At 47.2% G+C, this 22,180-nt stretch overlaps 1 protein-coding gene across 1 annotated transcript in view; it reads left to right on the top strand.

Moving 5' to 3' along the window:
* The first annotated feature begins 259 nt into the window (after positions 1-259).
* Positions 260-22,180, top strand: part of ONECUT3 (one cut homeobox 3) — a 67,763-nt gene continuing 45,842 nt past the window's right edge. Inside the window, exon 1 of the mRNA XM_026698401.2 lies at positions 260-1,352. Within this exon, the coding sequence (XP_026554186.1) occupies positions 260-1,352 (1,093 nt within the window). The remainder of the gene's footprint in view (positions 1,353-22,180) is intronic.

The raw sequence follows: 22,180 nt of genomic DNA on the forward strand, positions 1-22,180 counted from the left end.
GCCGCTGCCTCTGCCGCTCGCGTGTCCAGCTGTCGCCGCTGCTTCTGCTGCCGCTGCCGCTGCCGCTGCCGTCGCTCTCGCCGCCGAGGCTGCGGGCGCCGGGCCCCGCGGATGGCGATCCCTTGAGATGGCTGGCTCTCTGGCTTGAGGCGGCGGGGCAGGAGGCGGGGAGGCGGAGATCCGGAGGGGGGGCGGGAGGGAGGGGTGGAGGAGGCGGGGGCCACCGGCTGGCAGGGGGAGAGCCGCGAGCGAGCGAGCGATGGAGCTGAACCTCGACGGACTGGGCAACCTCCACCAAGCCGGGGAGCTCTTGAGCCCCGCCGGGGCGCACGCCAGGCAGCCGCCTCCCCCGCCGCCGCCGCCGCCTCCGCCGCCTCCGCCTCCGCCGTCCACGCACCGCAACTTGGTCTCCTCGCACGGCCGGCCGGCCATGGTCTCGAGCATGGCGTCCATCCTGGACGGGGCGGGCGACTACCGGGCCGAGCACAGCCTGGGCGGCCCGCTGCACCCGGCCATGAGCATGGCCTGCGAGTCGCCCTCCGGCATGAGCACTTACACCACGCTGACGCCGCTGCAGCACCTGCCGCCCATCTCCACCGTCTCGGAGAAGTTTCCCCACCCGCACCACCACCACCACCACCATCACCACCACCACCACCCGCCGCACCAGCGCCTGGCCGGCAACGTCAGCGGCAGCTTCGCCCTCATGCGCGAGGAGCGCAGCCTGGCCGCCTCCATGGGCAACCTCTACGGCCACTACCCCAAAGACATGCCCGCCATGGGGCAGCCCCTCTCCCCGCTGGCCAACGGGCTGGGCGGCCTCCACAACGGGCAGCAGTCCCTGGCCCCCTACGGGCCCGGAGGCCACCTGGCCGGCGACAAGCTGCTCTCCCCCAACGGCTTCGAGCCGCACCTGCTCTCCCGCAGCGAGGAGCACCTGGCTCGGGGGCTGGGCGCGCCGGGCGCCGGCATGATGCCCGCCCTCAACGGCCTGCACCCGCACGCCCACCCGCACGCCCAGGCTAACGGCTCGCTGCTGGCCGAGCGGGAGCGGCAGGGCTCGGCCTCGGGCTCGGCGGGCGGCGGCGGGGGCGGCGGCGGGGCCGGCCAGGTGGAGGAGATCAACACCAAGGAGGTGGCGCAGCGCATCACGGCCGAGCTGAAGCGCTACAGCATCCCGCAGGCCATCTTCGCCCAGCGGATCTTGTGCCGCTCGCAGGGCACCCTTTCCGACCTGCTGCGGAACCCCAAGCCCTGGAGTAAACTCAAGTCCGGCCGGGAGACCTTCCGCAGGATGTGGAAATGGCTGCAGGAGCCCGAGTTCCAGCGCATGTCTGCCCTCAGGCTGGCCGGTAAGGGGCTTGGGGCGGGAGGCGAAGCGCCGGGCGGCGGGGAGCGGACCGAGAGGCGCGCGGGTCGGGCTCAGCCGGCTTGGCGGGCGGGGACGCAGGAAGCGAGGGAGCGGGCCAAGCCAGGGACTGCGAGGGCAGGAGGCCGGGAAGGAGAGGAAGGAAGGGAACGCGCGGCGCGGCGCGTTGCTTTGAGAGTCAGGACCGGGGGTGGGGGGTGCGGGGGGCGAGGTAACCCAGGTGCCCAGGACCTATCAGCCTGGGTCCAGCACGCAAAGCCTTTGTTTTGGCGGTTCAGCCGACCCCTGGCTCACCCTCTTCAAGGCGTGTGTGTGTGTGTGTGTGTGTGTGTGTGTGTGTGTACAGTATGCCGATCCACGGGGCTCACACCGCGTCGGGATCGTTTTTTGCCGGAGCTCCATCCAACCTTTCTTTCCACCGTGCGGCCCCTTCTTTGCCTCTTTTCCGTCTGGGTTTGGGGGGGTCTCCCGAGGCGCTCGGCGTTCCTTGCCAGGCGAAGGTGCCGCGGAGGATGCATCTGAACGCGCAAGTGCCACAGGCGCTGCCCAGCTGAGGAAAGGAGTTCGTTCCGCGGGCTGGTCAGCAGATATGCCCCCCACCCCCCACCCCCCCCCACCCACACACACACAAATTCCGCTGTTGAAAACGGCAGTGGTTGTGGAATGACTTGCTCTGCGTATTTTGAATCCGTTCGGTTCTGTCTTGGGATGGCGGGAATTTAAAAACCAACCCATCCACAGTGAGCCCGGTTAGGGAAAACGGGTGTATATTATTGGGCATAAATGTATGCATAATATGTCCCTAGATACACACGGGTGTAGGCACACACACGCGCCTACAATACGCGGAGGCGTCCCTAAAACCTGCTGCCAGGCGAACGGGTCGTACTGATCGGCAGATTCCCTGTGTGTTTCTTCATCCGTCTGTCCATCCATTCCAGATTTCTTTTCCCTCTCTAGCTGAGGTCCACAATACGCTCCGAGGAGGCTCGAACCTGGCTGGATCGCCAGTTGGTTCCAATGCCTTGTGGGAACCCAGCCATTGTCTTAGCAGGTTGGGTGAAACTAGGAATCCACTTCGAGCCAGTTTCTTTGTTCGGACACCGCGCGCTCTGCCAAGGCAGCTGCAGTTATGTTTGGTGAACCGGCTTTTAAGGTTTAGCGCGGGGTGGACGAACCGTGTGTGTGTGTGTGCATGGTGTGCATGGTGTGCATGGTGTGCATGGTGTGTGTGTGCGCGCTTGTAATAATAGGTTGCTCTAGAACGACTTCGGGGTATACGTGGCCGATAACCAGCCCTTAAAGGATTCCTGGAGCGGCTCTTTCACAGAGCAGCTTCTTCGCTCGCCGAGGAAGCGGCAGGATCGCGGCTGATCTCGGCTACTTTTAAAACTTATTTCATGGTGCAGCTGGGTTAGCGTTTGTTTCCTCAGGGCGAGCGTGTGTGTGTGTGTGTGTGCGTGCGTGCAACCCTTTACCCTAACTCTTTAGACACCGCCTCTGCCGTGGGGGAAATCAGAGTGCCCCGTCTGCAACCGATTCCCACGCCCAGCTATTTTTGACGGCAAAGGAAAGAAAGGCCAGAGTTAATTTCTACTATTTATTTTTTAAAACGTTTCTGGATGACAGAGTAGATGGGCATCCCTTCATTTTATAGTAAGGAAATTGTTTTGGGTGATGCTTTGGTTACTAGTGTGACCTCAACACATTTTTAAGAGAGTCAGTAGCTTTATTTTAAAAACCCACATCCCGCTATTGTTTGGTATTAAAGGTGAGCGTGAGAGAGAAGGAATGAAAAGGAATACCTGGAAGGGGCGAAGGTCCTCTCTGAGCTTGGCTTTCTTTTCGTGCAGACGTTTCATGACCCAAACTAGGTAACACCGTCAGGCTGGTCCACTTACAACGTGTTACCTAATTTGGGTCATGAAACGCCTGCAAGAAAAGAAAGCCAAGCTCAGAGAGCACCAAGGACCCCTCATGTCAACCCTGAGCTACAAAAATATGCTCAGCCTTAACAATCTCTGTTCTCTGTAACAGGCATCTCCGCTCAGGGTGTGAAATCTCGCCTTTCTCTGCTTTGCCCCATGCTCCAACCTTGCCTTCTTCGGCCAGTGGGGCTACCAGTGGTTGCTCCCTCTGCTATAGGCAAGAACTGGGAAAGAAAAGCTAGGATCCAGTATCTTGGATCACAAACCCGATGTACTTTGGCTCCCTCTCTTAGCGAGGGAGGATCAGGTCGTCTAGAAAGTCAGGAAGGCGATTGGATAGGCCTACCTGTTCACACCTAAGGTATACTGCCCCTGAACGTGGGGGCTCCACTGCCTTATCGTACCTAAAATCCTGATGGGCAGGCTGCTCTGCTCTCGCTCGACCCCCACCCCACCCCCCCAATTTTCTAAAGCAGTAGGGCCACTTTGGCTTAGGGTAAAGGGGGGGGGGGGTCGCCTGATTTCTGTCTTGTCGGAAGAGCGAATAGTCAGCCTCCTTTTGTCCCTCTTGAATCTGTTGCCAGATCGATTCTGAGGATGAGATGGAATTCTTGTGGAACGGGAGTGTGAAATATTCCTCCCCCCCCCATTTGTCATTTGGAAGCCTAGAGTCCAAAGGTGGGGGCTCTGGGGACCCAGCCCCTTCCTCTTTCTTGACAGAACCGCCCCTCCCCCCTCCAATGCAGGGGATCCCCCCATTTTCCTCGCTGCTTTGGGGTGGGAGGAATTTTCGGCAGGGGGAGGATGGCTATCCTCTTTATTCCCTACAATCCTTCCTTCTTTCCTCTTTTTTTTTCTCCTTCCTCTCTTTTCCTCTCTTTCTTTCTTTACCTATATATCCATTCTCTTCACCCCTTTGTAACATTTCCCACATCTTTTCTATTATCTCTTATTTCTTTTTCTGTAATCAACTCTCTTTTCTTTTTTTCCTTCTTCCTCCCCCACTCCTTCCTTTGTCACCCACCTGCAAAAAAAAGGGGGGGGAACAAACCTAATTTTGCTACACACCTACACACCAGGCCTAACCACACACAGCCCTGCAGGTCCAAAGGCCACATTGCCTCTGACCTCTACTTCCCCTGCCTCCCCATCCCCCCATCCCCCCCCCCCCCATTCTCCCTTTCCTCTCCCTCCTGGTAGATAAACTTCCTCCTTCACGCTCCTTCATGAGGAGGAGTTGTGTCTCTGCGAGTTGCATTGATCACACCGTGGTGGCCACCATCTTAACTTGTTGGACCACAACATGCAGACAGTCAGATTTTACCAATGACAGCATGGATCAATTCTCTCTGGAGAGAGAGAGGGAGGGAGAGAGGGAGGGAGGGAGGGAGAGAGAGAGAGAGTGTTGGAAGAAAAGGCAAACTTGGCTAAAAGGAAACAACAGCAAACATTTTGGTCACTTCTGTTGAGGAGGAAATCAATTCCATCGGGGATCTGATAGAAGAGAGCCCATTCGGTGTGATTTCATGAAGGGAAATCTCATCAGGGTTCGTTTTGGGGAATCGGAGTTCTCCTTGACTCTCAATCTAGGGTTGGCTTTATACATAATTTAATTACCGGCTTACCTATCAATGGGAGAAAAACATACTTTAATACCATTATTAGGAACCTTTATCTCCTCTTAGCTGGTGATAGTTCTCTTTCCTTGTCCCAGTTTCTCCTGCCTTGGCCTTCAACATTCCCAGCTATCACTGTCACATTTTCTTGTGGCAATGAGTTACGTGATTTATTCTTTACTTTTGTCCTTATTCTCTTCTCCTTCCTTCCTTCCTTCCTCTTTTGTACAACTCAAGGTAGGGCATATAATCATTACCTTGGGTTTGATCCCAAGTTCTTCTACAATAAGGAAAAACGCATTCCCCCCCCCCCCAACCGTTCATAAATGCCCTGTTTTAAATACAAAGACCCCAAAATATACGTTGGAGAATATTTTAACTATGACACAATTACATCACACTATTATTATTACACACTCAATGCACTACAAGAAAGGCTTTCTTGATGCTTTACCTGGGTCAGGCACACCAACCCAGTGTCTGTATTCTTATAACTTCTTAACTTTTGTTGGATTTGGGGGCAGGTGAAAGCAGCTTTTCCATTTGGGCAAACCCAGCCTCTTGGATCAACATGCGGTTCTATGTAATGGGTGAATCTGGAAAAATGAGTAAATCCTGGGTTAAGCTGTTGTCCGAAGGGTCATCTATGGTGCTAACAAAGCATGAACAATTGTCAAGAATTTCTGCAGAAAAACCACCAGCCTTACGCCCGACAGGAACTTGTTCCAAAATGCCAGCCAGGAATTCTTTCACTTTCTCCAGAAAAGAAATTCCCTCTCGGATAAATGAAGAAATTTTTTTTTTGGGGGGGAGGTGTCTTTACATGTTCATTTCTCAGGCCACTTCCCCCAACCTGGTGTCCAGGAGGGTTGGACTACAACTGCCATTTTCACCAGCCTGCAAGGACTTGGCACTTTCTTATCTGGTTTGTGAATAGAATTTTTGTTCTTCCTCCTTTTCCCTCACTCAACTCCCTGATCGATAACATGGCCGATTAACTCCATCCCCACATTCTCTCTCCTGTCTTTCCTGCCTTTGTCTTCTGCTATCTAGGCTCCACCGTCTCTTTCCTTCTCTGGTAGTGATGGCGTTCAGTCCTATCAAGGTGTGAGCATCCCTTTCTCTTTGCTCTCTTAGGACTGAGGAAATGCAGACAAAGAGGCGTGCAAACTCTGTTTTAAATCCAGCTCTACCTTGTCATTTCATCCTCCTTTTCATTTTCTTCTCTTACTTTCTTCCTGCAATTCAATTTGTAAGCGTTCTGAAATTTTTCTTTGAGTTTTGAGGTATAGTTTGATGGCAGATGGTGAAGGAAAAATAAGAAGGGGGTAAAAGATGAGGATTTGAAATCATGTTTATCTATTGCAAAGTTGTCACCCAGCCATTGTCATCCAAAAAGGGGCACGTTCAAAGTGTTCTAAAATAGAAACCATTAAGGCATCGAAAGCCGTGCAATTCCAAGGAAAGTCAACCCTGAAATAGGGTTATTTAATTCCTTCCAGCCAGGGAGCTATCTGTAGGATTACATCCATCTTGGGTAAGAAATATAAAAAGCCAAAGCTGGATGACTGAACAATCAAAACCATGGGTTATATAGTCAAATATATACAGAGAGCAATCACGGTTTGGGCTGCAGATGATATGGTGGATGTAAAAGAAATACCACCGAGATCTTTGCGATTTTCTAAAAGAAATACAAGTAGGAGACAGACAGACAGAGAATTTAGAAAAGTCAGCGAGATTGTTCCAACCATTCAGAATCTCGCATTTTATGGGGGAATTTACATGCTTAAATTTGATGGATTGGACGCATTCCGATGCTGCTCCAATCCTGCCAGCTGTTAAGAAAAAGAGAGGAATTTTCACGGCTTTAAAATAAGTCAAGGACCCTCATTGGTTCAAAGCAGTCTTCCTTAAATATGGCTGCCCTGAATTCAGCGGGATCTGCTTTGAAGCTCTGAGCCTGTAACCTTTTCAGTCGTTTCCTCCCTTTCATCCTCAAAAATATCATTTGGAATGGATCAATTACCTTTCAATAGGGCTCTCTTAAAGTCTTGTCATGCTCAGGTGGTAAAAGAGAACTAAATAAAGCCAATAGTGACATCCGTTACTTATTCCCAGGCCTTGTGTACAATTTAGAAAGACAGATCAGTCAGGATAATGAATATAAATGGAAAGCTGATATTACACTGTGCCTAACATGAAGCCCAGAACTAGCACATAATCTGTTAAGGGCCTTTCAAGATAAGCAATAATTCACCGGATAAAAAAATAATTACTGGAAAAAAAGAATGCACAAGAATTCTCAGCACACTTAAACATTCTGTACAGATCTGAAGAATTGCATTATGGAATAAGTACACACTGTACACACCCCCTCCCCCACATCTGGACACCCCCACAGGTTTTCTTGTAATGGGAGCGCCTCTGGTTTCCCAAGGCTTCCCATAGTCTACAGGGAAACGGTGTCTTGAAAATGGGAGGATGTGAGTTAGGAATTTAGTCTCTCAGCTCCCCAAGCCAATCTGAGCCCACCCCAATGCCAATTGGTGGCCCTGAATTCCCCTCCACCCCAATTATCCAAGATCAGCCTTCCATAGCTGAGGGAGTCAATGCAGTATTTGCCCAGGCTTAGTGTTTTTTTTGTTTTTGTGCTATTTATTACTGTGACTTTTTAGATTTTCATCAGTTTTATATTGGCTATTTTATCTTTGGCTGTTTGCTGTCAAAATTCCCCTTTGGGACTGTTAGGCTGTTATATAAATTTTATAGATAGATAGATAGATAGAGTGAGGCGGGACAGACAGATAGCTATAGATAATGATAGATAGATAGATAGATAGATAGATAGATAGATAGATAGATAGATAGATAGACAGACACAGAGAGACACAGAGAGAGGGACAGACAGATATAGATAATGAGAGATGAGAGATAGATAGATAGATAGATAGATAGATAGATAGATAGAGATAAACAGAGAGACAGATAGATATAGATAATGATAGATAGATGATAGAGGTAGGTAGGTAGGTAGGTAGGTAGATAGATAGATAGATAGATAGATAGATAGGAGAGAGGGGTGGAGAGAGAGGGAGGGAGATGTACACAAGGTAGTATACATGACACCCTTTTTCTCATTGATCCCACAACAACCTTGTGAGGTGGACCAGGCTGTGCATGAGAGACTGGTTCAAACTCCCCTAATGAACTTTTGTGTTTGACAGAGGATCTCCCTGTTCTACACCAATACCTTGACAATCTCACCGCAGGGCCCGGCCTGGATCGTACCCCACCTTCTCAGCACACTGTCTTTAATGCAGGGGGGGGGAAAGCCTGATGCTGGGGCCAAAGTTCCTGTTCGAACCCAGAATTATTGACCTTGATGCCACAGGGCAACTGAAAGCTTGCGAAGCATGCAAATAAAGTCCTTAAAGGGTAGACGCCCAGAGATTTGTAATATCCATCTCTTGTTGGGCTCAACTGCTCTTCTGCAACAATAGAAAGGTGGCTGGGTCTGGAGCTAAAGACGCCCAACCTAGTCTCTGCATCATTGTTGCCAGCATGATCTTCTCAAAGGAGACCCATAGACTCCTGTAAATCTACAGCCTATTTCTTTTTTTCCCTTCTACAATCTGTTTCCTGCCACGTAAGTTGATTGTTATGTAGTCACACATACAGAGGAGCTGTGGTGATATTGTTCTCTAAGGCAATGCTTCTTAACCTTAGCAACTCGAAGAGGCGTGGACTTCAATTCCCAGAATTCCCTAGCCAGTTCACTAAGAGTGACAGTCCATGGACTCCCCCCTTCTTAGGAGTCATCCAGCTGTGGGGTCTAAAACAGCACAACTCTTCCAATGAAGAGCTAATTTATTGCGCTGTCCTTTTCTGCCATCGTATTGAATGGTGCTCTTACATTCATGCACATAAAAGGTACAATGGGCCGAACAAAGTGTTTCTTATTCAGGTTGGTTGGACTTTCAGATTATGAACCTATGAAGAGATTCCTAAGGCTCGTTCCTTCTTCTATGGGAATCTACCCAATATCTGGGTTCACGCCACTGGTAAATTCTAAACCTAGTTTAACAAAATCTGATTGCCGTGTTGGAGCAAATATGTAGTGCTTGCCCTGAGTTAAGGTGATGGTTTGGTTCATGTAACTTGCTAGGATGATACCCATAACAGCTAACATAACAGCTATGCCAGGGGTCTTCAAACTTGACAGCTTTATGACTTGTGGACTTCAACTCCTAGAATTCCTCCTCCAGTCATGTTGGCTCAGAAATCCTGGGAGTTGAAATCCACAAGTCTTAAACTTGCCAAGTTTGAAGACCCTTGAACTATGTATGCTACACCTGTGTATATAGCCTGTTGTGTAAAGCACAGTGATTGTTTTTATCAAGTGTTAGAAAGGCTGGCTGTGTTTTAAGTAAGACTAGTTGAAAAACCAGCACAGTTTTTCTCAACCTTGGCAATTTTGCAACATGTGGACTTCAACTCTCAAAATTCCCCAATCCATACAATGGATTAATTCACTAACCAAACAATATCACATAGGTCTCTCTGGTATCACTTTTTCTGATTTGAGAAAGGAGGGAGAACCGTCTATTTTGATTCCACTGGATTCTCACCAGCACTTCCATCCAATTGGTATTAGCTCCCTCCCAACAGGGGTAGCGACCACACTGCAAGGTGTGGTCAGAAAAGTCAAGATGGTGGTGACAATAATGTGACCACTGCTGGGATTGTACCATTGTAGTCTCTGTCTTCACTTTTTTTTGACTACCCCATCAAGAGAAATCTATAGCAGAAATCTATAGCAGTACCTTTGACATCAAGGCATCCAAGAACGCATAGCACAGTCTAGAGTCCTTGAGTTTTGCACACAACAGCTTTTATCAGTGTTTTTCAAACTTTAAGATGTATGGACTTCCATTCCCAGAATTCCCTGGTGAACTTGCTGACTGGGGAATTGTGGGAGTTGAAGTCCAAACATTTTAAAGTTGCCAAGTTTGAAAAATAGTGGTTTCCATACTTGCCATTCATTCACATAACAAATTTCCTAGAAATGGGAGGGGTAATAACACCCTAATAATGCATCTGATCATTTGCCCTCATTTTACCTGACTCCTGTCTCATAAAAACCAAAGGACTCAACAAAAAGTCATCTAGAGACTCTCCAGTAAAAATTCATCCAGTAGAAATCCAGTAAAAATCTTTTTACTGTAAAGATCCAATAAAAACCTTCAGATTTAGGCTTATGCTTCAAACAATTCTTAAAGAAACCCACTAAGTTCCAAGATTTACTGAGATATATCTGTAACAAATATGAACAGAAATGGTAACACAGGGTGGATGGACTTTAAGCTTTTTTTTTGTGGAACTACATTTATATTTGATAAATTTATTGTTTTTGCATTTATTCTTAGAGTTATCTTTATTACGTAGTACTGCATTTACTATCGCCCATAACAGGCGGAAATAAATCCATAATTTATAGTAGATCATATCTTCTTGATCTATTGTGAATCTTGGGAAAGTATAAAAATGCTATAGATGAATAAATGTTAATTATACATTTATACTGCAAGTACAACATAATTTATTTTGATTACTACACGGAGAAGCAAGTATACATCTGTATATGTGTTTGTCTATTTAAAAGGAATGAAATATATGGGAATCTCACAAATATTTCTAGAATATTAGAATAATTCCAACATCTCTTGGAATATTTCTAGAAGGATTGTCTTTTGTGAATTGTGGTGGATTAGACAACTGCGGGACCATGTTTTAATTCTACTTATTTTATTAAGAGTTGAGATTTGGTAGAATTTTCATTTTTTTAAAAAAAGGATAAAGGGCTAGATCAGAATTGGTTGTGTGGAAGATATGAAAAAAGGAACAGATGTCAAAGCAGAAAGTGATCGATAGGAAGACAAGAAGAACAGATTGGAGAAAAAGAGAAGGAGGAAAGAAAAATCTTTCGGAGCACACACACACACACACACACACAGACACACACACACACACACACACACCAGTCAGGCTTTCCTGAAGTAATTTATGTAGAAGCAATCCACATCGATTCTAGCAGAATTTATTTAACTGCTGTGGTGAAGAGGTGGTGGGAGAGAGCAAGCAAGCATTATGCCTTTCTCTTAACCACGTTTGGCTAATCGGGAGTTGGGAGTTCGTAGGCCGCAGTGTCAGGGAGCCAATCTGATGCCAGGCAATATATAAAAAGCGGGTCTTTAGAAATGAGGTGGGGCTAGGCGGGAGAAGAAATGGCCATTGATTTCGCTGGGAGGCTCCATGTGTGTGGGGGGAGGAGGGAAGAAAGAAAAGGAGGGAAGAAAAGAAAGAAAAAGCAAAGGATTCAGGGAGGAAAGATGAAAGAGAAAGAGAAAGGGAGGGAGGAAAGAGAAGGAGGGGAAAAAAGAAAGGCAAGGGAAAGGAACCAAGGAGGAAAGATGAAAGAAAAAGGGGAGGGATGGATGGAAGGGGACAGGAGAGGAAAGGAGAAAGAAAAATAGATGGGAGGAAAAGAGAAGAAAAGAAAAAGGGTTGAATAAGAAATAAGAGATAATAGAAAAGATGGGGGAAAGTTACAAAAGAGTGAAGAGAATGGAGAAGTAGATAAAAAAGAAAGAGAGGAAAAAAGGAAGGAGAAAAAAGAGGAAGGAAGGAAGGAAGGAAGGAAGGAAGGAAGGAAGGAAGGAAGGAAGGGATTCCCTGCCATTCCCTCCACCACCACCCCCTTTCCTCTCTTCCCTCCTTTAGAAACGCGCGTGGTTCTCCTGCGAGTCCACGAGGCAGCTGACCGGCTGAGTTGAGCCGAGCCCTGACCGGCCGAGAGCGGCTGGGGCCTTGGGTGGCGGGGCGCTTCTTCGGACCTGGCCTCCCTTTTCTCCCAGGTGTCTCGCGTGGATTATTTATGGGGGCGAAGGCAGCGCCTTCCCTCGGCCGGCGTCTCGAGAGCGATGCCGGCGGTGTTTAATTAGGGCGGGCGAGTGGCATCTTTTAGTTCCAGTCGATGCCCTATTGAAAAGCCGTTAATAGCATGCAAATTGTCCCCCAGCCTTTACAAGGTTCTGGTAAATAAAGATTTAAACACTCGCCACAATTGGCTCTTTAAGTACCCCCGTTGTTCACTCTAATTGACCGTCCTGTTTTATTTCCGATGCTGCTAAATAAATAATAATTTAAAAGGTGGAGAGGAAAGAAAAGGGGGGGGGGGAAGAGAGTGGGATCCACAACAACCAGGAGGAAAGTGGAGCCGCGCAAGATCCAAAGCGACCTTTAGGAACTCGAGGCGGCAGAAGGATTTTTGAACACTCTCGCCCACCCCAAAGACACCCCGGAGTTTCTGCGCGGATTCAAGAAACTTGACCGCTTTTTATTCTTGAGTAGTCGCGATCCTAAAAGTATTGGGATAATTAAATATACGGCTCATTCACTCCCAGGCATTTAAAAATTGGGGGGAGGAATTGCGCAGGTTTAAAGGTTTACGTCCACCCTGCTTTTACTATATCAGGCCTGGGAGCAAGCAAATCTGAATACGGTATTATTTCTGTATTTATCTTTGGGCACAAACGCAGTTTCGCCTTGTAGTGTGTAGCCACCCTAGGGCCAAAAAATAAAAATAAAGGCTCGTTGTTTTTTCGGCCAAGAATCACGATTTGAAGTCAACGATCGGAGTCGTGTGTGTGTGTGTGTGAGAGAGAGAAGAAACCAAATTTGATGCCACCCGCCTCAATTAAAATCAAATAGAGAAAATAAGCAAGCTTGCCAGCCGAGGTTTATACGTGGCGAAACGTCGCAATTCTGTGATAATTTTGGGGAAGTTTGGGAGAGGAGCCTTTCTCCCAACCTCAACCCCACTTCCAAATTTTGCACTTTTGAAGGATGGGGGTTTGCAGACGACGAGATCCAAGGGTTGGGATGCTTGGTTCGCTTTCCGGGAAGATCCTTGTGACTCGGCCAGATTTACTGGGAAGCAAAAACTGGTTTGTAGAATTTGCAAGCCAATTCGGGCTCATTTTCAGCCACAGTTTTTCACCTCGGCAAACTGGCAGTTCCTCGTTTGGTATCCGAGGTGGCGGTTTTCCCATCCGGTTTTACTTGGGCGCAAATAAAGGGAGCGGATTTGATTTCCAAGAGGAAAATCCGAGCCAGGTACACAGCTCGACTCCACAGCAAGACGTCTGGATGAAGAAACCAAAGAAAAAGTGCCTACTTTTCTTAAAAAACCTTATTTCTCCCCCCACCCTCCGCCTTTTCACACACACGCACACACACCATGTTTCTGAATTTGTCTGGGTCTTTACCTACTTTGCGGTGTTATAGGTATCTAATTTTAACTGAGGCCGGAATGGTTGGAAAACTGAACGACTGAAGTGAAACTAAAACAAAAACGGGAATCACTGATTACCAGAGCGATTTTTAAATATTTTAAACAGAGAATTAAACTCTGATTTTCCTGGGTTTGTGTGCCGACAGCGTTTTAAGGAACCTGACATGTTTTGGACTTATATTCAACAAACGAAGAATAAGCAGGAAATAAAACCGAGGCAAAAAGATCCTGCCTGCCTGCCTGCCTTCCTCTGCAGTTTCCCCGTCCAGCTTTCCTTCTTTGCTGCTAAAGGAACTTAAAGCTTCCAGGCGGGGAAATATCGGAGAAGGCCTACGAAACTGGTCCCAATTGCTCCCCAGATGGGAGGGAGGTGAGATGCCAGGCAGCTTTCTTAGTCACCCCAGTCCTGCAAATGCACCTCCCTTCCGACGACCAAGTGCGAAGCCAGAGACCTAGAGATGCTTCGAAGAGAATCCTTGTTTTTGAAAAGGGTTCCAACTGGTGCCAGCCTCCGCCTCTTCAAAAAGAGATATTTCTGAAAGGATGAAGCAACCCCCTTCTATTATTTCTCCTCTTTTCTTCTTCGTAGTACAACCATTGGGGAAGTCAAATCAAATGTAAAATCAAAAGTCTCATTAATTTTTTATTTTGTTTTGTTTTATCTCCCTCCTCTCCTCTCTGTCCCTTTCACTCCCAGTCTGTCTGTCTTCCTTCCTTCCTTCCTTCCTTCCTTCCTTCTTCCTTCCTTCCTTCCTTCCTTCCTTCCTTCCTTCCTTCCTTCCTTCCTTCCTTCCTTCCCGCTTCTTCCTCCAGGTTCCCATTGATCATCCTTCCATTCTTTCTCTCCTTTTTCTTCCCTTTCTTCTTTCCTGGAACCAACCTACCTTCCTTCCTTCCTTCCTTCCTTCCTTCCTTCCTTCCTTCCTTCCTTCCTTCCTTCCTTCCTTCCTTCCTTCCTTCCTTCCTTCCTTCCACCGGCTTTCCCAACCTCCCCTCAGTCTACAACCCTCTTTCTCCATCCTCTCCTCACAACTACCTATTAGGGACTTGTCTCCAGAAGATATCACCGACCTGGGGCCCTACTATCTGGATAGCCAAAGACTCCCAAAATGCAGAGCCCCCTTCCTTCATCCCACCGCAAACGAATTTCAAAGACCACCCTCCCCACCCCCACCGACCTCAGTCTGCTCCCAGATAAATGTATTTAGGACAGATGGCCGAAGAAAAGATGCCACTAGGCAGAAAGGAAGAAGAAAGCCAGGTTTAAAAACTCTGACTTTTAAAATACTTTTCTTTTTCTTTTTTTTTTTTTAAAGGTACCCACCCACCATCTGCCGCCACCAAAAAACACGTATCCATAACACGGATGCGTTCAGTCAACGCAGTTCCTGAGCCACAAACTACTAGCCCGTTGGTTCTGAACCCAGACCCCGTGGATGGTTTCTCCTGCCATTTGTCCACCCAACCCCCCAAAACTGAGTCAATTGAATAAGCCACATTTAAATTAAGCATGACGTGCGAACACCGGCTCCCCTGCAGGTTTCTACTAGGCGCGCTTTCCTGGGAATAGGCCTCTTGAAGGCGACGGGAGTGAATTTTGAGCAGAGAGACCCGGGATCGGACAGCTAGGGGTTCCTCTTTCCCTTCCCACCCCAAGAGAAAATGGGGCTTTCTTGGGGAGGAAGTGCCCGAGATTGCTGAAAATCTTGGCAGCCCATTTTCTGCGCAGCAAAGATGCACACGCATCAAAATCTCCTCTAAGGATCTGTGGAGCGAGGCGATCTTAGAGGCTAAAAAGCCCAGCAAGTTTACCATTCACACGGTCTGTTAATTCGGTGCGATCAGAAGGCATTCATTTTCAGGCACCTCCGTCTTATGAGATACCGGCTCCTTTATTTACCTGGAGTCCCCATTCTGTTTGTGTTGTTGTTGTTGTTGTTGCCTTTCTGGTGGTCGTTTTAATTGTTACAACCGCCCAGCAGCGTCTCTGATTTGATTTGCGTTTGCATTTGGGGTGGGCTATATCTCATAAATAGAATGAATAAATACTAACTTTCCCTATAGTGATTGTTGGGAAAGCTGTATTATTTACTACGAGCCTACACAGGCCTGACTTGACTGCTCAGGAGCGAAGTCCGCTGACTTTATAGGACTTGCTGTGATCAGGGAAATGCCTACGGAATTGCAGAGCGAAAGCAATGTTGATCACTGTAATATTGAGTTGAAATGTATTTGAATGTTAGTAATAATATTGAGTTCATTGCTTTAAAAATACAGGAAGTAAAATACTACCAGTTGATGTGACAGCCTATGGTCGCTACTACTACTACGAACGGCTACTACTTCGCTAATAGAAAGTGTCTATATTCCTAACAGCTCAGTCCTATACGCGTTTATGCAGCGGTAAATCAGGCGGCGTTGAATTGGGTTAGCGCCCGGCTAAGGTTTCGTTCGATTGGCGTTTATCGCTTATTTACTTGGGACTAAATGCCAATTAAACCGCAGATAGGATCGAGGGAGCCTCGGCCGGAGGATGGGGCATTTGAACGTTAAAATGGAAAGAAAAAGCAAGATAAATCTGTGGAGCATTTGAAATTCACGGGAATTTGGTGATACATCTTTTGGAAACACCACCGTAATGTTAAAAATCAGAAAGCGTCGGATAGCACTTTTTAAGACCAGCAAATTTCATTGTAAGGCAATATCACCGGTATAAACCTTACAGCTTATAATGAAGTGTTTCCTCTTGACAGAGACTATTAGATATTTTCTGATATTTGGCTACCGTAGAGGAACCAACAGGCCCGCATTAATGTTTAGGCACCGGGAGACGAGCATTTGTGGGGTTTTTTAAAAACGAAAATAAAAAGGGAGTTCTTTAAAAAAAAATTTTGTGGAGACAAAAATAATCTCCTAATCTATTTCAGGCTACAGGGATAAAATAAACAGACCTGCAGGCCTATTCAGTACTTGGTGGACTGCGGGTAGCAGAGATAAAATTAAGGATGTTTTTTTAAAACTCCCAATTTCAGCAAGCCGGCACCGAAGCCAAAGCATTTGTGAATTAATAACAATTGTGTGCCTATATTAAACTCTTATCTTTTTTCCCCCATCCATCCAAAACATGGAAGGACTCATTCTTCCAGATCCAGACCCTCTGCGGTGTCGCTGGTCACCAGGGATTTACTCCCAAGTAGTAGTAGGGAAGCCAGCTCAACTGGGTCAGTTCCTTTTCGACACCTCCCTCCGGGTCCCATTCTGTCCAAAGGCCTGGGCCCCTGGCTCCGCAGATGAGTTGTGTTACAAGACCCCAAGATCTGTTGGAGGGGCTCTGACATCGTTCTCAGCGGGATCAGGTGATGGCCGATCTGGCAAAGGATGATGGCAGATGTATTCCAGGAGGCCCCAAGTTTTGAGGGGGGAAATAGACGAGGGAAGGGAAGGGAAGGGAAGGGAAAGAAGAGGCAGGCAGAAAGAGAGAAAGAGCAGGAGAAAGAAAGAAAGAAAGAAAGAAAGAAAGAAAGAAAGAAAAAGAAAGAAAGAAAGAGAGAGAGAGACAGAGAGAGAGAGAGAGAGGAAGGAAGGAAGGAAGGAAGGAAGGAAGGAAGGAAGGAAGGAAGGAAGGAAGGAAGGAAGGAAGGAAAGAAAGAAAGAAAGAAAGAAAGAAAGAAAGAAAGGAAGGAAGGAAGGAAGGAAGCAGCCAGGAAGGAAGGAAGGAAGGAAGGAAGGAAGGAAGGAAGGAGGCAGCCAGGAAGAAAGGAGGAAAGAAAGGAGGAAAGAAAGAAAGAAAGAAAGAAAGAAAGAAAGAAAAGAAAGAAAGAAAGAAAGAAAGAAAGAAAGAAAGAAAGAAAGAAGGAAAGAAAGAAAGAAAGAAAGAAAGAAGGTAAGCCAGGAAGGAAGGAAGAAGGAAAGGAAAGGAAGGAGGCAGCCAGGAAGAAAGAAAGAAAGAAAGAAAAGGAAGGAAGGAAGGAAGGAAGGAAGGAAGGAAGGAAGGAAGAAAGAAAGAAAGAAAGAAAGAAAGAAAGAAAGAAAGAAAGAAAGAAAGAAAGAAAGAAAGAAAGAAAGAAAGAAAGAAAGGCGAAGTGATTGCATATCTCTCAGAGAAAGAAGGAATGTCCAGAGCGAGGCCGGGAATGAAAGCCAAAGAAGGAAAGGGAGGAAAGTGGGGAGAAGGAAGCGGGGGGGCTTGGGGGAAGGAGAAAAAGAGCCCTCCAACTCAGTGCCGGGGATCCAGGCTTCCTTTTGGCCCTTCTGGGTGGATGGGGTGGGGGTTGTCCGTCCCTGCCAGACCGAGAGCCAGAGTTGGCACTTCGGACTTAGTTCGGGCGGGGCGGGGAGGGAGGAAGCCCCAGGGGGCGGCGGCGGCGGCGGCGGCGGCGGCGGGTGAACCCAGGCGGCAAAGGCTCCGCTTTTCCTCCGTCGGCACCTTTTGTGTCTGGAGAGCCGCGCGCTCCCCTGGCAGACACGTGCGGCGGGGAAGAGGATTGGAGCAGGGCGAGGAAGGAAACGGGAGAAAAGGGACGGCCCTTTACCGGGGAGGTGAGAATTGCGGCGATCGGGAGAAGGTAAGTGGGGTGTGTGTGGTAGCGGGGTAGGAAAGTAGCGGGGTAAGCGAGGGGTTGCGGAGCGCGGCTCGCCGGCTCCATCCTCCCCCTCCCCCCGATGTTCCCAGGGATCTGCTTCCGCCTTTACACATCAAGGACTAAGATTAACAGATTAATTTTTATTAAGATCGGAGAGCACCAAGGATCCCTCCCAGGACAGAATCATTGTATTCGCATAGCATGCCGTACCCCTTTCCCATAATAGACCACATCTGTATTACAGCATAACAACATTCAGATGAACAGACTTGGAAGGGGCCTTGTAGATCATTTAGTCCAACCCCCTGCCCAAGTGGGAGATCCTACACCATTCCTGACAAATGGCAGTCCAGTCTCTTCTTGAAAGCCTCCATTGATGAAGCTCCCACAACTTCCAAGGGCAACTTCTGTTCCATGGGTTGATTGTTCTCACTGTCAGAAAGTTTCTCCTTGTTTCCAGGTTGAATCTCTCCTTGGTCAGTTTCCATCCATTGTTCCTTGTCTGGCCTTCAGGTGCTTTAGAAAATAGCTTGACCCCCTTCCTCCTCTCTGTGGCAGCCCCTCAAATATTGGAAGACTGCTATCATGTCTCCCTGGTCCTTCTCTTCTCTTCTCTCCTCTCCCCTCTTCTCTTTTCTCTTCTGTTCTCTTTTTTTCTCCTCTCTTCCCTTTTCTCTCTTGTCTCCTCTTTTCTCTTCCCTTCTCTCTTTCCTTCTCTTTTCTCTTCTGTTCTCTTTTCTCTCCTCTCCTCTCTTGTCTTCTCTTTTCTCTTCTCTCTTCTCTTCTTTTCTCTTCTCTCTTCTCTTCCTTCTTCTCCTCTTTCTTCTCTTCTTTCTTTTCTGTTCTCTTTTCTCTTCTCAATTCTCTCTTGTCTTGTCTTTTCTCTTTTCTCTTCTGTTCTCCTTTCTCTCCTCTCTCCTCTCCTCTCCTTTCTCTTCTCTCTTGTCTTCTCTCGTCTTCTCTTTTCTCTTGTCTTCTCTTCTCTCTTCTCTTCTCAGTTCTCTCTTGTCTTCTCTTTTCTCTTCTCTTCTTTCTTCTCTTTTCTCTTCTGTTCTCTTTTCTCTCCTCTCTCCTCTCCTCTCTTCTCTCTTCTCTCTTCTCTTCCCTTGTCTTTTCTCTTCTTTTCTTTCTTCTCTTCTTTCTTTTCTGTTCTCTTTTCTCTTCTCTTCTCAATTCTCTCTTCTCTTCTTTCTTCTCTTTTCTCTTCTGTTCTCTTTTCTAGACTAGCCTCCTCCTCCTCCTCCTCTTCCTCCCCCTCTCTCCCCTCAGGTCTTTCTCCGGCCGGTGGGGCTCCCATTTGTTTGATTGCCTTTAAACGTGTCATTATCCCAGGTGAGGGTGCCCGGGCGCGGGGAGGTGGCTTGGGCCTCCCTTATTCATCACCATGTCCCTGATCGATTCATCGATCTATCAATCCCTCGCTTCCTCTTGGCTGCAGCTCCCGCTTGCCGTGGCTCCTCGCCTGCGGCTCCCAAGCCCAGCCTGACTCCAACCGAGGAAGGGGGGCAGGCAAAGGAGCTCTCTGTCAGGACGCTCCAAAAGTGAGAGAGACTCCAGGTTGAGCAGGATGGAAGGCGGCACTCTGTGTATGCTCAGGAGTCACAACTGTTTTCGCCCGGTGGTGCTATTGGCACGGCATACCTCGCCTTGGTTTGCTTTTCACTGGCTCCAGTCTATTATTGGCTTAGTTCAATCTCTGCAGATCCAGAAATGTGAAATCGATAATCGGGTGAGCGGGTTGTGTGAACGCAGCCTTTGAGCGCTGTCTGGGGAAAGGAAAAGGGCGCCTATTGAGGATGTGACTTGCCTCCTTCTCTCTCTAGGGACTGACAAAACCTAGAGATGCCAAATCAAGCAAGGAAAAAGAAATGAATCTGCAGACGTCCAAACAATTGTGCCCATTTATTCCCCTTGCAAAAAAAAGGCTTCCCAGAAAAAGACAAAAAAAAGTGAGGTATTTCCACTACAGTTCTAACTGGAGATCTTCAGCAAACAAATAAATGCATGTTTGTCATAATTTCTCACTAGCTCCGGTGTCTGGAATGAAATGTAGCTTCTTTTGAGGATGACACCTGCACCCCAAATTCCAAGGGGCATATTTAGAATAGAATAACAGAGCTGGAAGGGACCTTGGAGGTCTTCTAGTCCAGCCCCCTGCTTAGGCAGGAAACCCTACAGCACTTCAGACAAATGGTTGTCCAATCTCTTCTTAAAAACTTCCAGTGTTGCAGCATTCACTGCTTCTGGTGGCAAGTTGTTCCACTGATTAATTGTTCTCACTGTCAGGAAATTTCTCCTTAGTTCTAAATTGCTTCTCTCCTTGATTAGTTTCCACCCATCGCTTCTTGTCCTGCCCTCAGGAGCTTTGGAGAATAGCTTGACTCCCTCTTCTTTGTGGCAGCCCCTGAGATATTGGGAGACTGCTGTCATGTCACTCCTTAGTCCTTCTCTTCACTAGACTAGTCATGCCCAATTCCAGCAATCGTTCTTCATATGTTTTAGCTTCCAGTCCCCTAAATCATCTTTGTTGCTCTTCTCTACACTCTTTCTGGTGTTTCCACCCCCCTGTTCATTTCTCCTGTTCCGATCAACCAGCCAGCCTGGGCTCCAGCTGTTAAGGAAAGACACACCCGCCTTCTTTTAAAACCCCAGCTGGATCTTCTTTAGCCTCTCTGAGTCTTAATTCTTATTTTATGAGTTTCACCACACTTCCATTTATAAACAAGACTTAAGTTGCAGCACATAATTGATGGTTTTGCACATTTGCCAAGCGATGGCTTAATTAACCACATGGCATTCATTAAGCCACAATTTACTGGGTTCATGTGACACACTTAACCATTTTTCATGGTTTACTAACCACCGCAGCTGAGCTAACGCAAGTCAAAAGTGAACACATTGAGGCTTAAAGGTGATACACAACCCTGTCCTCTGTGTGTTGGCATATTTGAGATCTCTGTCCAGCACTGCAGTTTGCCCATATCAAAGGTGCCCTGGATGACCAAATGCTTTCCCCCATCACAAATATTCCCTAGCAGAACTATAAATATCCCTTAACCCTCTCTGCTTGCTTTAGAACAGGGGTGTCAAACCTTGGCAACATTAAGCTAAGGGATTCTGGGAGTTGAAGTCCACAAGTCTTAACTTTGCCAAGGTTGGGGACCCGTTTTAGATATTTAATTCTAAATTACATTTCTCTTCTTTTCTAATGCATTTACAGTCAGGTCAAAGTTGTTTTTCCATGTACTTCCAAGAACAGAACAGAATATTTCAACTATTGATGGGGGCCAGAAGAAACCTCCGGGGTGAACATAAAGGGCAGTTGTGAATCTAATGGCTGTGTTTGTAGAATTGCAGAACTCCCTAAGGGTTAGCTTGCCTGTTCTTTTTCTTAAAGTGGATTTAATATGTGTATTGTGTGAATCTAAACTATGGAGCTAGTTTCTAATGCAGTGCATGAAGTTGGTCCAAGGAAGGTCTGGAATATTTTTGTGGGTTGTTGTTTTTTTTAAAAGCCTTAGGCCAAATCTACTGCCAAGCAGGGTTCAGGATGGTGGCACTGGTTTTTGGTTGCTGGCATGTTAATTAGTCTAAATACAAGTAACTGTAGTTACATCAGCCAATTTTCTTAATGGCCCTCCTCGGAATTGCGGAGCTGAGAATCGGGGGTGAGGCAGAGGCTGCCTTTGCATAAGAGCTTAATCAGGCCCCTTTAAGACCCAGTAGCTAGCTTGCTTTTTCTTTCTTTCTTTCTTTCTTTCTTTCTTTCTTTCTTTCTTTCTTTCTTTCTTTCTTTCTTTCTTTCTTTCTTTCTTTCTTTCTTTCTTTTTCTTTCCACCCTTCCTCCCTTCCTCTCTCTTTCTTTCCTTCCCTTTTCTTTCCCCTTTCCTTCCTTCCTCTCTCTCTCTTTCTTTTTCTTTTTGTTTCTTTCCTTTTCTTTCTTTCTTTCCTCCCTCCAGTCCCCCTCTTTCCTTCTCCTCCCCTCTCTTTCTTTTACTCATTAGTTTTAATTATTATTTATGGCTTGTGAGAGCCAGTTTGATGTAGTAATTAAGGCATCAGGTTAGAAACCAGGAGGCTGGGAGTTCTAGTGCTTCCCGGGGTACAAAATCAGCTGGGTGACCTTGGGCCAGTCTCTTTCTCTCAGCCCTATGAAGGAGGCAATGGCAAATCATTCTGCAAAAAAACAAAAACAAAAAAAACCCTTGCCAATTAAACTTCAGGGACTTGTCCAAACCATTTCCAAGAGTCAGACAAAGTGGAATGTAAGGGGGTGAAGGGAAGTATGCCATAGTACGTTGCACAAAGGAGGCCTATTTGCTTAATTT

Source organism: Pseudonaja textilis, chromosome 1 (assembly GCF_049901715.1).
Source record: "Pseudonaja textilis isolate UNSWEBS1 chromosome 1, rPseTex1.2, whole genome shotgun sequence".
Classification (NCBI taxonomy): Eukaryota; Metazoa; Chordata; class Lepidosauria; order Squamata; family Elapidae; genus Pseudonaja; species Pseudonaja textilis.